The following is a 17,501-nucleotide window of genomic DNA, read 5'->3' as shown; positions in this document are numbered from 1 at the left end:
TGGAGGTGTTGACCAGTTGCTTGAGTCCGAGGTTAGCGAGGTTTTCCAGCAGGGCAGTGGTGTTGCGGTCCTTGTTGTTCTCCAGGTGGAAGTTGAGGTCCCCGAGGAGGATGTAGTCAGTGGAGGGGAGGGCGTGCGGGCTGATGAAGTCTGTGATGTCTTCGCTGAATTGTGTGCGTGGTCCCGGGGGTCTGTAGACGAGGGTGCCTCTGAGGGTCGTCTTAGGGTCGGTGTGAATCTGGAAGTGTAGATGTTCGGCTGCGGCGAAGGAGTCGTTGGTGTCGGTCGTGATGCGGATGGTGTTCTTGTGGATGATGGCGATGCCACCTCCGGTCTGGTTGATGCGGTCCCTCCTGATGATCTTGTACCCGTCCGGGATGGCGAAGGCGATGTCGGGTGCAGAGGAGGCGTTCATCCAGGTTTCCGTGAGGAAGGCAACGTCCGGTGATGTAGCGTCGAGGAGGTTCCAGAGTTCCACGGCGTGTCTGTGGACGGAGCGGGTATTGATCAGGATGCACTTGAGGTGGTTGCTGCTGGTGTTTTTCTTGGCGGGTGCGGGGCCGGTTCGGAGGCAGGTGAACTTGCAGGTGCAGCAGGTGAAGGGTCCGTGGGTGCGTCTCGGGGTGGCTCGGCAGCAGGCGTGGGTCCGGCCGGCATTGAGTGCGTTGAGAGTGGCGGCGTCGTAGGTCAGTCGGGTCGTCTTGCCTCGGCGGGGAGGGCCAGGGGTCCTGGCGCTGGGCGCGGGCCAGGCGCGGACGGGCGCAGACGGGCTTACCTTTGGCGCACCTTCGGCGCTCCCGCTGCGCGCGTCCGCTGCGCGGTCGCTCTGGGGGTGTCATAAGTAAGGAGCCGGGAGGGAGGAGCAGCTGGGTGGCGAATGGATTCACAGGGGGGCGGGGCCGCAGGTTGGCAGCGGCGGGAAATTCCCAGGAGCAGCGGGCAGCGAGCGAAGGAATCTGCAGGCAGGAGGCGGCAAAGGCAGGCAGGAGCGGCAGCAGTGAGTGGGGCGACCGAGCCCTGTGGAGGGCTGAGCGGTCACACTCTGTGGTCCCCTACGGTCCCCTTAAGTAAGGAGCCGGGAGGGAGGAGCAGCTGGGTGGCGGGAGCGGGGCGACGAATGGAATCACAGGGGGGCGGGGGCGCAGGGAGGCAGCGGCGGGAAATTCCAAGAAGCAGCGGGCAGCGGGAAATTCCCAGGAGCAGCGGGAAATTCCCAGGAGCAGCGGGAAATTCCCAGGAGCAGCGGGCAGCGAGTGAAGGAATCTGCAGGCAGGAGGCGGCAAAGGCAGGCAGGAGCGGCAGCAGTGAGTGGGGCGACCAAGCCCTGTGGAGGGCTGAGCGGTCACAATTGTCCAAGGGCAAAGGAATCTACTCCAGCCACCACTGCCCCTAAGGCAACTGACACCTAACTCAGTTCCAAGTGGTGGTGTCCAGAACAAGGGTATAGTACGGTTAACCTTCAGATCCGAGATGGATTCTGGCATAGTCAGAATTCCAACTCAGGCTGTTTTAGTCTGGGATGGAGGCATGGATATTGCATCCTTATTTGTCAGTCCTAGTAACCTGGGAAAGTACAGACAACAGCCTTTGATCAATGGTAAGGAGGCCATGGCATACAGGGACGCAGGTGCAAGTGTCACAATGGTGACAAAAGATCGTGTGGACCCTGAACAGATCATACTTGGTGAGATGTACCAAGTGACCAATGCAAACAATGTCAGGACGGACCATTCCTTGGCAGTTGTGAATTTCACCTGGGGAGGGACAACTGGCCCTAAGAAAGCTGTGGTTAGCTCAGAACTCCCTGTAGAATGCTGGTTGAGCAATGATTTGGAGAATTCAGCTTGGGCTGAAGTGGAACTCGGGACACATGCAGAAATGCTGGGCATCCCTGCAGATGTGTGCCATGACTAGGTCACAGGCAAAAATGTCTTCCACTAAACAGGCCCTGGATCCTGAAATGATGGACCAGGTGCCTTCCAAGTGAAAGAGCAGAAGGGGTAAGGCAGTGTCTTCCCCCCTGCCTCAGAGTGAGGATCAGTCTCTTGAGGGAGATGATCTTAGTCCCTGTGAAGGTACTGTCTCAGAGAAAATTGAACCTGATCAGGTTGAATTCCTGGGGACAAGGGGCCCTTTCAGGGCAGATCTGAGCCAGGAGCAGCTGAGCTGCCCCTTTTGTGAATCCCTCAGACAGCAAGCTGCTGCTGAGGCTGCTGGGAGTGCCAGTGGGTCCCACTGGATTTACTGGGATGATGGATTTCTGTATTCAGAGGGTAGAGGCCCCAAGCCTGTTGCTACCAGGAGCTTGGTTATACTTCTGAAGTTTAGCTGCTTCCTATTAATACTTGCACATGACATCCCATTAGCAGGACACTTAGGCCAAAGCAAGACCTGGAACAGGTTTGTCCCTCACTTTCACTGGCCTCACATGTCAGAAGAAACCAAGGAGTTTTGTCGCTCCTGTATCACTTGCCAAGCCAGTGGTAAGGCAGGTGGTATTACAAAGCCATCCCCGATACCACTACCTGTGTTGGGGATTCCCTTTGAGAGTATTGGGATTGACCTTGTTGGTCCCATTGATCCTCCAACTGCATCTGGGCACAGATTCATACTAGTGGTGGTGGACCATGCCACTAGGTATCCAGAGGCAATTCCCCTTAGGACTACCACAGGTCCTGCTGTGGCTAGACATCTCCTGGGAATCTTTTATTTCCAGAGTGGGTTTCCCTAAGGAGGTAGTATCGGACAGAGGTGCACACTTTGTCTGGTTATCTGACTGCTATGTGGAAGGAGTGTGGAGTGAGTTACAAATTCACCACACCCTATCACCCACAATGCAATGGGTTAGTTGAGAGATTCAACAAAACCCTCAAGAGCATGATGAAAGGTCTCTCTGAAAAGCTTAGGAGCAGATGGGACATCCTTTTGCCCTGCCTTCTCTTTGCCCACAGAGAGGTTCCTCAGAAGGGGGTTGGTTACAGCCCTTTTGAACTTCTGTTTAGACAGCCAGTTAGGGGTCTCTTATGTTTGGTTAAGGAGGGATGGGAGTTACCTCTCAATCCACCTAAACAGGACATAGTGGAAGGCAACCAAAAGCCTTGAGGCTAGCCAGGAATTGCAAAGGGCCTGGCATGACAAAAAGGCTGTTTTGAGGACAGATGTTATGGGTGTTGTTACTTGTGGCCCCAGCAGCTCTCCAAGACAAGTGGACTGGGACCCATACCATACTTGAGAAAAATGGCAAGGTTACCTGCTTGGTGGACCTTGGAACTCCCAGGAGCGTCCAGTTGTAGTGCTCAATTCAAAACCTGTTCAGGATAACCTCGCTGGATGAACTGTGATTCGTATGTCAACATTGTCTGATTGCAAACTTCTTGATCTGTCTTGATTCTTTTAATGCATATAAACTTTGATTTCGGTAATTGTTTTTTTTTAAATATATTTTTATTAATATTTAGCATGGTTATGACCAGACATTTATACATTGGCAGAGTCATACACTAAATTATGTCATATAATCGTAGACGCAAGATTAGATGGGCTGTTTACATTCTGAAACTTCGTATTAGTTTCATAACGATCACTCCAGCCCCATCGGCGTGGGCCCCATGGCATCAATCCCCCGTTCTGTAGAGCCTATCTGCAATGTCCGGTTCTTTAGTACATTCAAAAACATTTCTGAAGCAAATTACCCCAACTCCTGTCCACCCACCCCCCCCCACCTATGTCTTTAGCACTCCCCACCACTCCTGTCTGGCATACTTCTCTATTATATAGCATCGGGGTGTCTGCTAATTGTACATTTCACAGCGTCACCCAGCACTTTAATCATGCATGTTCTTCTCTGCCCCTCGGTTATCTCCCGGCTCACTACCCGACTGCACAATTCCAGTAGCCCCCTCCCGTGGTTCCTCATCCCCTCCATAACTATGAAGATCTTCTATCATCACCCTCCACAGAACATCTTCCAGCCTTTCATCATGCCTGACCTGTTTCATGAGTATCACCTCCACCGTCGCCCACTCCTTCACAACTCTTATCCATTGCACTTTTTGAGGTGGCTTGCGACTTAGCAAAACGCAGAAGAGCTATCTCTTTGCCAACTCTGGTCCCAGCAGGACAAACTTCCTAGTAAGATTTTTATTTTTGGGGCGGGGTAATAAACCCAGCAGGACCACTCAAACCTCCCGTGGTATTACCCACTCCGTCACTGCTCGCAACGCAGCCAAGACACCATCCCAATATATTTGGAGCTCCGGGCAGGACGAGAGCATATGAATAAAAACCGCTGATGATTCCCCACATCTGGGGCAGTGCCCTGAGCGTTCCGGGTAAATCCTGTGTAGCATCTTTGGTGTGAAGTGTGTCTAATGTATATAATTAAATTGGATCAGTTTAAACCGTGCATTTGAGCTCACCTGTTTAACCCCCTCCTTTTGGTCCAGTCAGTTTCCGTTAGTGTCCTCTACCAGTGTCTCCCATCTATCCTGAATCGGCAACACCCGGACTGACTTGTCATCCCGAATAGCTCGATATAGGTGGGATATCAATCTGCGCCCTTTAACCATCGCTATCAGGGTCTGTAACACTCTGGACATGTGGGGTTCTTCGGGGTACATCAGCCAGATCTCTCTAGCTCACTGGGCTATTTTGGTATATTGTAGGAACTGTCCTGGGCCCAATGTAACGTCCTCAATCTCCTGTTCGCGAGTGATATATTGCTCATAAGCAAACCCATGGTAAGGCATCCTGCCACCCGCCATCTACACACAGACATAGATATGGAGATCTGGAGAAAGGGGCGAACAGCCCAGAGGAGCATATTCAGCTTTTCAGCACTCTCCGGACGACAAACTTCCAAACCTCTGCCACATGTTGTATGATATGTGGGCTTGTCGGCGGTATATGTGGCCCCATCATTAGCAATTCAGGGAGTGCTTTATATACGTAGGTTCCCTCCAGTAGGGCCTTCTCCCGGTTTCCCTCATCATCTAACCAGTGTACCGCATGTTCCAGCTGAGAAGCTGCTTAATAAAATTCCAGACAAGGAACCTCTAGTCCTCCATTCTGCAGGGTTCTTTGGAGAGTGGCCAGGCTCACCCGCTTACGCTTAGGCCCCCACAGCAAGTCGGTCAGAAGTCTATCTTGCGTGATAAAAAAGTGTTGGGGGAATCTTAAAAAAAGGAGTGTTGCATTGCATAAAGGCATCTGTGCAGGACAACCATTTTTGAGAGGGCTATTCTTCCCATAAGGGACAGAAGCAAATCTCGCCAAAAGCGCACCAAGCTTCGTAGTTTTTCAATTACCTGTCTGATGTTGAACGCCAAATATTGTTCGGCTGTTTCCGCCAATCTGACTCCTAGATATTTAGGCGCTGCTCTTACCCAATGGGAGCCCCACTCTTGGTAGTTCTCCCTCCGGAAGGAAGGCCAACCCTCCCAGTGGGACTAATTTCGACTTCCCTGCATTGATCCGCAAGCGTGATATTTGCCCGAACCTATCAAGGACATTCAGGAGCACCTGTAGCGCCTCCCCGGGGTTTCGGAGATATATCAAGGTGTCATCAGCATACATAGACACCACATGATTAGTCTCCCCTAGTTTGAACCTAAAGGTCTCCATCTCTCCTCGTAGGGTCCCCGCTAAGGGTTCCATTGCCATGGCGAAAAGTAATGGCAACAATGGGCACCCTTGTCTGGTTCCCTGGTGTAGTCTAAAAGCTCGTGACACTAGCTTCCCCATTCTAAACCTAGCCCGGGGCTCCGAGTACAAGAGCCTCACACAGTTCAAAAAGTATGGGCCACCCATCACCTTCAGGACCTCCAAAAGATACATTCACCCAACGGAGTTGAGCGCCTGTTCAACATCCAAGAGCGCCAAAGCACATTCTTCCTGTTTCAATAGGGGGGAATTCCACACATGAGCTAACCGCCGCTAATTTTGGGCTGTACTGCATCTGGGGATGAAGCCCGCTTGATCAGGATGGATTAAATATTGCATTTGCGGTTGCAGTCGGGCCTCCATGATCCCAATAAGAACTTTTACATCAATATTTTACAAAGAGATAGGCTTATATGACCCCGGCAGCTGAGTATCTTATGCGCCATGGGGATCATGACCACTAATGCCTCATTCATAGAAGGCAGGAGTGTATGATTCTGGAGCGCCTCATTATATACCTCCAACAGACAATGCACTTTCAGGGGTGCAAACCTCTTATAAAACTCGTCCGGTAGGCTGTCACTGCCCGGGCTCTTCGCGGATTTCAAAGACTTTATACCTTCTAGTATTTCTTCCCTTGAAATCGATGCATCCAATGATTTACTAACCTCATTGTCTAACTGGGGTAAATTCAGTGTGGTAAGGACTTCCGCAATGTATTCCAAGTCCAGTAAAGGGGGCCCCGCGTATACCCCCGCCAGATGCTCAGCTAGGGTATCTAAAATCTTCTGCTGACTGTACACCAAGCTTCCTTCGGCCGATCTCATCTGCACAATGGGGGACACAGGCCCCTCATTTTTAATCAGTTTAGCAAGCAGCGCCCCGGATCTATCACCCTCCAAATGAAATCGCTGTCAATATGAGGTGTAATTAAATTTCTCGAGGCGACAGAGCGCCACCAACAGCTCCTCTCGTATTCCCCTCCATTCATTAAGTCAGTCTTGGTTCATGGGCAGTGTCTCCTCTACCTGAGCTAAGTTCAGTTCAAGAATCTTAATGTCCCTCTCAAGTTGCTGTCAGACTCCATATGTCGTACTGAGGCAGGAACCTCTGATAACCACCTTCATTGCCTCCCATTCCTCCCCGTGCCCCAATTTGTCGCCAAATAATTCACTATCTCCTCCTTCAGCTTCCCAGCAAATGGCGGATTGGTAAGTGCCTCGGCCTCTAATCGCCAAGTGGGGAAAGTCGCTCGGGGTCTGTTGGTACTTAAAACTCACAGCATAGGGAAGTGGTCTGCAATGTATCTCGGTAGATATACTATCTCCTCGACTTTGGGCATCAAGACGGATGACAGGAGGAATTGGTCCAACCTACTAAATGTCTTAGTCGCAGGGATATAACAGGAGAATGTCTTGGTATTTGGGTGTCGGACCCTCCATGAATCCATTAACCCCAGTTCCCTCATAACGTCCACTAGGGCTCCAGTCATACCAGGTTTAGTACCCATCTGGGGAGGCTCCCTATCCAGCATCCCATCTAGCACGCAATTGACATTGCCGAAGAGCATTAAGTCCTTGCCTAGGTAAGGAGTCGCTGCACTCATTACATCACTGAAGAAGGTGTGCGTGTCCGTATTGGGAGTATATACATTAATTAGACATATCTCATGTCCATCAAGTCTGCCATATAGGACCACGTAACGACCCTCTGGATCCAGAACGTGGTACATATGTTGAAAGGGGCTCCCCGGGGCTACCCAAATAAGCACCCCCCGGGCAAATCCTGAGAACGAGGTGGCATATAACTGACCCCTCCATCTACGACGGAAATAAGGAAGCGCATCACCCCAGACATGTCTCCTGTAAACCTGCTATACCAACTTCATACCGTCGTAGGTATGAATGCACTCCCCTACGTTTTGCCAACATTGCCATCCCCCGTACGTTCCAGGGGAGAAACTGTCAGATAGGGAGCCATAGGATCGTATAAGTAAGGTCACAACATCGTTTCTTTCCCACCATGACTGTGGTAGATTGAACGCAGAGCAAGACATCACAACCCAGACATGAATACCATAAACCCCCTTGGGAACCAAAAGGAACACAGAAAGCAGTTTGAACATCTGCAACTCCCCCCCCCCCCCCCCCGCACCCTCCCCCCCCCACTGGGCAGTGCAACAGGACTATCCCTTCCATCATCATGGAAAGTGATCCATCCCATCCTCTGCTCTACACCTCCTCCGAACTTTTAAATAACATGTAAATGCCCTACAACATTGCCCAGAGTTTGATTACGCGGCACAACAATACCATAGTAAAGTGTTGAACGGGGCCTCCAGTGTGAGTGCTTTGCAAGTGACTGGAAACTTGACGGGGGGCAAGACTGAAGTCTCCAACTCCCCGAACAGGACCCAGCCACTATCAAGGGGCACGGAACCCCCATCTGCGACTCGGCATTTAGTATAGTCCTCACTCATTACTAATATATGAAAAAAGAAGAACTACAATACATTGGAATCATTTTTGCAGTCACTTATCTGATTGTTCAATAAACATTACAGTAAATGTTATTTGAACAATGATGGGTGGACAATTAAGGTTTTGTTTCCGGTCTGTGAAGATTATCCTCTTGTTTACAAACTTGTTGGTGTCAAATCAAGTTGAGCATCCAGATATGTAATGCTGTGTCTGCTGATTGTATTTTTGAACTGAATCCTAGGATCCTGTTGGTTAATTCTGTGATTTGTTGTTCCAGAAGTACTTTGGGGTCCTTCCGGGTTAGGAAGATGTCCTCAATGTATTTGAGGTAGATTGCCAAATTCTCCTTCTAAGTTTTGAAAGCATAAACAAAGCGATCCTCAAATCTGGCCATAAAGTTATTAGCATACTGTGCGTCACTGTGCCAAAAGGATCTGCTAATGGGCGTTAACGTATTCCAGTTCTCATTTTCCCTTTTGTTTCTTCTCTTGTGATCTGGCTTTGTGTGATTTACTGATCCCCAAGAGGTCTTGTACAAGGCTATATTTATTCTTTCAATGCTTAGCTATGTATGTATTGCCCAGTAATTTTAGTCCTTGTTAATCAGTAGCCCACTTCTGTTCAACAACAACACTAACTAAAGTATGTATTAGAAAATGGTCCCAAGTGGCACTCCAACTCAATACCTTTTCCTTGGAGTTTGGATTAAGGGCTGCTAATGGCCGCACAAGCTCGGACAGTTTGGGTGCAAACATTTTTATTAGGACTAACATTATAGGGAGCTACTTCCAACAAATAATAATCGACAACTTAAACGGCCCCAGGTGGTTGTAGACAAAGGCAAGCTTGAACTAATTAAGCATAAATTACTGGCCTGCATAGCAGAGATCTGAAGCTAAACTAATCATTCGAAGAGGCTGGAAGAGATTCCAGGTTGCCATACTTGCTTTTTTGAGCAGTTGGCTGTATATTTTATTGAATCTACAATCCACCTTAAACATGGTCCAATGCCAGGATCTCTGTTTGCTTGGTTTAACCAGGAGTGTAGAGGCCTTAGACATCAACTATCCCTTGTAATTAAAACTAAGAACTTGGTCCTGGTGAGAGAAGTGAGGAGGTCCTATAGGACAGCTCAGGTGAGAGCCAAGAGGGAGTGGGATGATAATAGATGGTGGTTAATTGGGGAGGCCAGCACAAGCAAAGCCTCGCAGAAATTCTGGCTTTTTTTTAACCAGGGAGGATGCCAATAGGCCACTACCACCGAATAATAATATTTCTATTGCAACATGTTATGACCACTTTTCTCTTTTATACTCAGGGCCCTGTATTCCAGTTCAAGTAACTCCCCTAGATTCCATCTGTTAGGATTTATTTTCTGAAAGCGATTTCCGGTCCAGATCGACTAGATTGCCAAGGCAAAAGCCCCTGGACCCGTTGGTATTCCGTGCGATGTATTTTTTATATGATAGAGAGAACTGGACAAGTTAGTGTCTGTCCTTAACCAAAGCGAAAGCAAAGGGGGCCCGAGCACCTAATATTTGGAAGAAGGCAGAGGTGATCCCTGTATATAAGAAATGTGATAGATCTTCACCATCTAATTACAGGACTATTAGTCTTAAAAACTGTGTCCAAAAGGTGTTCGCCCGTGCACTCCTTGGAAAGATACAGAACTGGATTAGCACACATAATATCTTGATTCCCTTACAAGCTGGATTTAGGCAAAAAATAAGTACCATCGACCAGGTGTTCCATTTTCTTCTTATTACCTGGAAGCCTGTGGACACCGGTCGGGGAAGCCTTTATGTAGCCTTTATTGACCTAAAGACCACTTTTGATCTTGTCCCAAGGAACAAGCTATGGCAAGTCTTAAAAGACATGGGTCTTCCCCTGGAGATTTTATCGCTTTTTATTCGCCTCCATGAGGCAACCTTTTCCAGGGTTTGCTGGGGTCGCCAAGGCCAGCTGACTGGTTTAATAAATCTCAACAGGGGAGTACGTCAGGGCTGTGTACTGGCACCCACACTCCTTTCCCTTTTTGTGAACGGCGTTGTCCAGTTTCTCTCTAATACCCCAGCAAATGCCCCAAGTTTGGGGTGGAGGGGGTTAAAAGTGGTGACCTTACTGTTTGCTGATATGCTGTTGGTATCCAACACACCAGGAGATCTTCAGCTGCTTTTAAATCGCTTTAAAGATTTTTGCGATTCTTGAGGATTAGTGGTTAATACTTGAAAAACGAAGCCTTTATTGCTTAACCCCCATAAATCCTTTAGAGGTAAAATATCCCTAGGAGGGGTCCCTGTGGAAAGGGTGAGTACCTTTAACTAATCTTTCGGAAGATATGTCATGGAATCCTCATGTAACCAAACTGGCCCTGAAGCATCGACAAATAGTAGGGGCCCTGATAAAAGAACATAGTACCTACTTCAGCAAACCAGTGGCATCCCCACTTCAGATCTATGATGGTAAAGCAGTAGGTTCTGCTCTTTATGGAGCTGAACTGTGGGGCTTTGAAGGGATGGATGTCATTCTGAAATCAGAGAACAAGTTTCTGTGGCGCCTGATCTCGCTACCCCCCCCCCCCCCCCCCCCCGAGTACGGCACTCCACCCACTAAGGTTGGACTTGGGTAGAGATCCTATTATAGAGAAGGCTAAGCTACGCCCTTTACTGTTTTGGCTGTGTATAAGGTCCATTCCTGAGTTGCTCCCACATGCCACCGCTCTAGTGGAAGTCAGCACACTTGATTATTTCAAAAAGATAGCTTGGATACGGAATGTAAAATCCATGTTAACCACTATAGGATTAGAGGGCTATTGAGAGGTTAGAGACCCAGCATACTCCCTAGTAAAGATCTTGTCAAAAAGCAGTATTGTGACTGGGCAGCACAGGCTTCACTTATTAATCCATCATGGGGACGTTTAACTATGGAATTCATGTTTTTTAAACTGATCTGTTCATATGAACAATATTTAGATATTATCAAATCTCCTCAAGTCAGGGAACTTTATATGGAATTCAGATTTGGTTCCCTTCCCTTGCACACTTTAACAGCTCCTGGCATCAGCCTTCCACTATTTCCCAGAGTGTCCCAGGCTGCGCCTCTGCAGCAGAGTGCATTGCCCATTTATTTTTATCTTGTCCAGTGTACTCCCGCCCAAGAGCAAAATGGCTCAAACCAATCTGCAAGCAAATTAGTATAAGCATTTATGGCGAAGCTCTTCGGATCCTCAGGTCAGGCCCTAGTCCGGCGATTGCTTGCTCAGTAGCAAAGCTTTTGGGTCCTATGTGGGCAGTTAGAAGGAAATTGCTGAAAGAGTCAGATACTTTCATTTTGTTTCACCTGTTTTAGCAGTTTTAATGTTTTAATCTGACAGTTTACTTATATTTTACTGATAATGTCTAAAGGGCCTTGACTGTTCTGCTCCTCTAGATCGAAGGCAGTAGTGGGGGCATGTTGTTCACTTTGGAATAGACAAAGGTTTTTGCTATTTTGGTCCTGTATTGTGCACTAAGTGCTTATTCTATTTATCTAATGGAATTTAGAATATGGTTCGACTGATATTTTTACTGGAAATCTATATTTCCAGTTATTTTTTAATCTGTTTGTATGAGTTGTATTGCACTAGCATTGTTATGGTCTTATGACCGAAATAAATTTTTATGATGCTAATGATGTATTAAACATGCTGCATTTGGGAGTTCTTTTTTCCCAGTTCCTGTCTCTCCTCTATCAGTGTGGTCACAGTTGTTCCACAAAAATATATTAGTGCCATGTTTAACCTGCTCATCATTGTTCTGATCCATTCCTTTAGCTTGGAGCCATGCCGACAGTTAGTTTTTTTTCTGTTGTGTCTGCCAATTACATGTACTCTATGTATTGGGTTTTTGATACAATAAGGAATGTCTTTGCTAAATATAACAGGACATAGACGTTTTTGTATTTTCGGTAGATCAAATATGATGATTGCATGAACCCATGTTCTTTTTGTATAAATGTATGGTTCAGAATAATTTCTTTGCAAGTAATAGTTATGTATTAACAGATGGTTTTTATTATGTTAACCTTATGTTAATCATGCTGTTTTTTATTGTGCTGTGTTGAATATAACCTTGTGTTATACAAATAGTGTCAAATAGCTAAGGAGTGGAGGACAAACATTTTTGACTAAAGTAGTAATGCATTAACTAATGATTTTAATCAAAAAATAGGGTTGTTATAATATGTATTTTTCTGTTACATTGCAGAAAATTGTGTGGCTCCTGAAGAAGGCGTTGTCTTGCACGCCGAAACGCGCGTCGAAATAAATTTGCCACCCCTGATTTTATTATTAATTGTTGTTCTATTTTGATATTGATGCCTTATTACTGTTTTTAATAATTTACTGTGTTTATTGTGATTTATGAATTGTTCACTGTGTCTATTGTGATTTATGAACTGGTTTTTTTAAACAACTCTGTGTACAATATATGGTTTTTTTGGATAAATAAATAGTATATGTATGTATATGCATTTATTTAGTCGTCCGTCCCTCCTTGCGTTAGTTTCCTTGTTTATGATTGCCTAGGAATTTTTCACACACTTGTTTATTTCCCTGTCCTAGGAATCATTATTTCTATTCAGGGGGCCCTTGTTTTTCACATGTGTCTGCCAACAATGGCACGCGTTGATGGGTAGCAAGCCTACGTGTCTCAGCCATTTTGTGTCTGGTTGAAGGCCGATCCAGCTCTGCGCTGCCTGTCTCTTCCAGCGGATCCTGGGTTTCAAGTCTGAGGGGTTGGTGTCTTGCTCTTTCTCAGCTCTTGGTCCCATTCAGCATGTTCAGGAAGAATTTTCCCATGGCCTCTTCTTTCACTATGCAGTGAAGCATTTCACATTAGCACCGGTTGGCCTGTGCCAACCTGCACTACGGATGAGAAGATAGATCTCCACTTTCCAGCAGGGAGAGATGGTGTGCAGCATCCTTGTTCCTTATGCAGGGGTTGTTATGTCTTCCCACTTCTCTACAGGCCCGTACTGTCCCATACACACCTTGAGAGCAGAGTGGCTGTGATGTCCCGGAGACCACGACAGATCTGGCACCCAAACCCCAAATAATCCCGAGGATTTCAGGTCTGGCTGCTTCATGCACTTCATTATGGGATATATTTTCTAAAATATTGAAACACGGCCACAGGATTTCCTAGCGTCTCTTGGGCTTGTGAGTGAACTTCTTGGATGTACCTTCTGCCCAGCACTGCTTACTTCATGCTATCCACTACCCAGGCATCGGTAGTATTTGGCCAGCTTTTTATTTGCTGTCCAGGACATTACAGCGATGGGAGCCAATTTTCCCACCACAGTGTTTGCAGATAAGTAAGTGAGGTCGTCCTTTGAGTATAAATGCACAGGACAGCTGGGAGCTGTGATCCCAGGCCGGTGGCTCAACCTGGGGTCAGCTGTCCTTACTTGATGCCTAGCGTGGGTGGATCTTACTGCTCACTGTGCTGTACTGGACTCTGATTAAAGCCGACCCTGTGTCTCCTCTCCTAGGGAATGCAGTGTGCACTGTGAAGTGTGACGAGGCTGTGAAGGTGTTATCTGTGCGAGGCACTAACTTTGAGGCTGCACCTGTGAGCGGCGGCAGTGCCACGTCAGAAGAAGGTGAGTGCACATTCCCTATGCTTTCTGTACTTTCCCATATTACATCTTGGTATTGCTAATTGAGTGTGGCTTTCCGTTCCTTGTTTGTAATTAGAAGTGTCCAGCTGATGAACACGTATCTTCTGACTTCTGTAAAATATCCCATCAGTGTTTCTAGAATTCAGTCACAGAGTCAGTACTGAGCAGTACTAGATCTGCTTTGTCCCCACAGGTGTTGACACATCGGTGTCACCCATCCCGGAGCCTTCGGGCTTTCATGAAATTAGGCGACTGGATTTAAAAACAGTGATGTCGGACATGCCAGTGTGTCCTGGGCTCATCTGCATGGAAGTTAATTGCCCCCGGGTGCGGTTTGAATTGTAAAATACACCAATCAGGGGTCAGTGGCACCTCAAACCTGTGGGCTCCGGTGCTACTGCACATGCTTCACCAATGGAAACTACGCCCCTGTAAATAAACCCAAAAAGAGTTAAACAGTTTATCCGCCGTCATTCATAATCCTATAGTAAATTGTTTATTTTTAAGAATCCGTAACATTGACTGGTGCAAGTTTCCTAATTTAAAAATTAGCTTAAATTAGCTGCCTTTTGATAATACAGTGTAGCCTTGCACAGTGTTGCCAAAAGACCATAGTCTCTGGCTACATTTTAAGAAACAGTTGTGCTTTCTTTACTAAGAGTGATATTATCGTCCCTGAACAGATGCACACATTTTGCTGTTGAATACTTGTTTTTATTTTGGTAATGTCCTCTTGGATTGATGTAGTTCATACCAATGGATGCTATAAACTCACATTAAACCCTCTATCCCTACGAGAGGCAGGAGATTGGTTGTTGGTACCCTGTATTTTTTTTAACATGTTTTTATTGGGGTTTTACAAATCTTTTCATCAAATAACGACACAAAACATGTATTGGTTTCAGTAACAGTAGTGATGCAGTAATGTACTCGGTATATCAGTCTCGTAACAGAAGGGAGTAGAAGTGATCCAACCTAGTGCAGACGCACTGCCATATAGATAGAAAAATAGGAAGGTAAACTGGGGATGGGTTACTATAACGTACTCGGCCAGTACCTGAAGGCGTTGGGTCCCTCGTTATGTGCATATGTATATCCGTCCTCATGACGGGATAGCAGGTCACACCAATAAAGCACCTGTAATGCAGGCTTAAGATAGAATCAGAAGAAGGAGCAAGCTAGGGTGGTGGTTGAAGGGAAGGCTGTGATGAGTATGTCCTGTAGTAGTGAATGATTGGAGGATGTGCCTGGCAAGAAGTCTGTGGGAGAGGACAGATCTGGGGCCCCCACGGGTGAGGCAGGCCCTGCAGCTGGACTGGTGCATGAGAATAAGGGGTGTGCGCTCCACATCTGAAAATCTCGAGCAGGGCATCCCACTGATGTGAAATCTTGAATTTCGGAAGACCTCACAGCTCCTCAGACTGCAGGGTGGTAACCATTGCTTGTCGCCCACACCTCCACTGACTGAGCCCAAGCAAGTGGGTGAGGGGGAGGGGCAGGCGACTCGTGACTTGCAGGCGATTCCTCATTTAGCTCGGGGGAGTGTCCGGTATATGAACCAATCCACTGCCCTATTTTTTAAGGACGTGGGAACAGTCCAAGTGGGCACACATCCCAGCTGTGTAGTGAGGGAACCCATGTGGAATGGGAAAGGCGGTCTGTAACGAACAACCAATAGCTAGCATAGCCCAGGACTAAGGTATGTGTACAAAATCTGCGTCCTTGTGCAAGCATTGGGGCAGGATGCATCAGTAGGATGAACGAACCGGTTCATCTGTGCAGGGTTGAGGTACATCCAAAACCACAAAAAAGAGACTAGGGAATGAGCCTTTTCTGACTCCCTATCAAATAATCAAATATCTAAACTCACAAGTAATTTTCTAAACCCGGGACCGTTGTGGGAACGCCGCCTTATTGTCACACTTTCTTCAAAGAACGGCATTCGTCTATTATCCCCATCTTGGGGCCTCCGACGTTCGTCGGTCCCGAGTTTGGAGAATTACTTGTGAAACTCGGAAAACAAAAGTGTTACAGATAAAGCAGAAGGTGCATTTTACCTTGTAGAAAAATTCCTTTTAAAGAAAAAGATCAAATTTTGGTCGGGACCATACTATCCAAGCGATCTACACCCTGAAGAAGGCCTTTGACCCATGAGGGAAAAATTAGAAGGCTGAAACATGTTGGTACTTGCAGTGGGGATTTAGGGGCAGTAACCCCTCCTTCATATCCTCAGATCGCACTATTTTTAACCCTGTCAATTGGAACCAAGAATAAAGGTATTCCAATCGTATCTCATTAGACAGTTTTACCCCTGTTTTTCTGCACTAGAGATCCCTTCTTTAGGAATACTCTTCCCTTTCACAAAACGTCCTTTCTTTTTCTCCCTCACCCTAAAGAAACAGCGCTCTGTCCAGTGCGCTGGTTTGTGCCTGGACGTTTGCAGCGGCCCTATGGTGAAGCATGCCACACCATAGTGGGTGAGGGCAGTACTAAAAAATCTTTTGATTTTCCCTCTGGTTTGTTTCCCCTTAGTTGACTATCTCCAATCAGTGGATAGGGCAGGAACAGAAAATGTTCAACCAGTGTTGGGTTTTACGTCCCTGGCCTTTTTATTAGTCCTTCTCTCTTTTTTGTGAGTACGGGGTTGAGGTACGCCCTAAGCAGGATCTAGAATACTATTAGTATGCCAGTCACCAAAGCACAGGGTTATTAACAGGGCCGGACTGGCCATAGCGGGCACCATGCTTTTCCCCGGTGGGCTGCTACGGTGGGGCCGATTTTGGGCCCTGGGGGGCTGTTTTTGTTACAGGGCCGTTTTTACAGCATAGCCACAAAATCGTCCCTGTAACAAAACCGGCCCTGACAAACAGCTCGGCCGCTCCCAGGGGGGCAAGCCGGGCTCTTTGCCAGGGCCAGTTTTGGTTCTCAGTCCGGCCCTGGGTATTAATGCTGCAGATTATCTCCCTCTGGAGGTGCATCCAGAGCAATCAGTCCTTGCCATTATGCACACCATATGTGGAGCACTGGATATCATGGTGGATAATCTAGCAGCACATAGCAGAAATTGGATGACCAGGTGACAATTCTCTGTGAAATATCATCTAGCATAGCAACTATGGACTGTTGCAAGTGTGCAATCGAGTGTGCAGTGAAAATCACTTTAGAGTAATGAATTTCCCAACGAGATAAGGACTTGCTCAAAGACCGTCGATAAGCTTACAGAAGTCACAGAAGTCATCAGCTCAATTCTAGATGATTGCAAAAATACGAAGAGCAGAGGAATATTTACTGTAACTGGTATAGAATCGAGCCCTAAGATATCCAGTTTCTCCATGCAATGGCCTGAACTAGGGCAGGCCTCGAGTGAGGCCCATAGACCATTGGTAGATCAAGAAGGTAGAGTGAATAAACAGTCCAATGACGGATCTAACGACAGTTGCTTATTACAAGATCTTGTCACTCTCTAGTACTCTATTTAAGGAGGCAACCTCTGAAGAAATCTCATAAGAAACAACTGTATAAAGTTTTTAAAAATCACAAAACTGCAGAAAGACAACCATACTAGAAGTCTGTACAGAAAGGATAGAAACATTTTCATGTAAGGAGGAGAAAGCACTAAAATAAGAGGAACATAATGATCAAGAAGGGTAAGCCAAAAAAGGAAATCTTAAATGCAGAACATGTATTAAAATGAAATGTAAA

General features: G+C 46.8%; 1 protein-coding gene across 1 annotated transcript in view; it reads left to right on the top strand.

Moving 5' to 3' along the window:
- The window catches only part of ETFA (electron transfer flavoprotein subunit alpha), a 456,279-nt gene that overhangs the window by 262,593 nt on the left and 176,185 nt on the right, over nucleotides 1–17,501 (top strand). The window contains exon 6 of the mRNA XM_078685235.1: nucleotides 13,671–13,781. Within this exon, the coding sequence (XP_078541361.1) occupies nucleotides 13,671–13,781 (111 nt within the window). The remainder of the gene's footprint in view (nucleotides 1–13,670; nucleotides 13,782–17,501) is intronic.

Source organism: Lissotriton helveticus, chromosome 3_2, assembly GCF_964261635.1.
Source record: "Lissotriton helveticus chromosome 3_2, aLisHel1.1, whole genome shotgun sequence".
Classification (NCBI taxonomy): domain Eukaryota; kingdom Metazoa; phylum Chordata; class Amphibia; order Caudata; family Salamandridae; genus Lissotriton; species Lissotriton helveticus.
The sequence above is the reverse complement of the archived record's forward strand: the minus strand, read 5'-3'. Positions and strand labels throughout refer to the sequence as shown.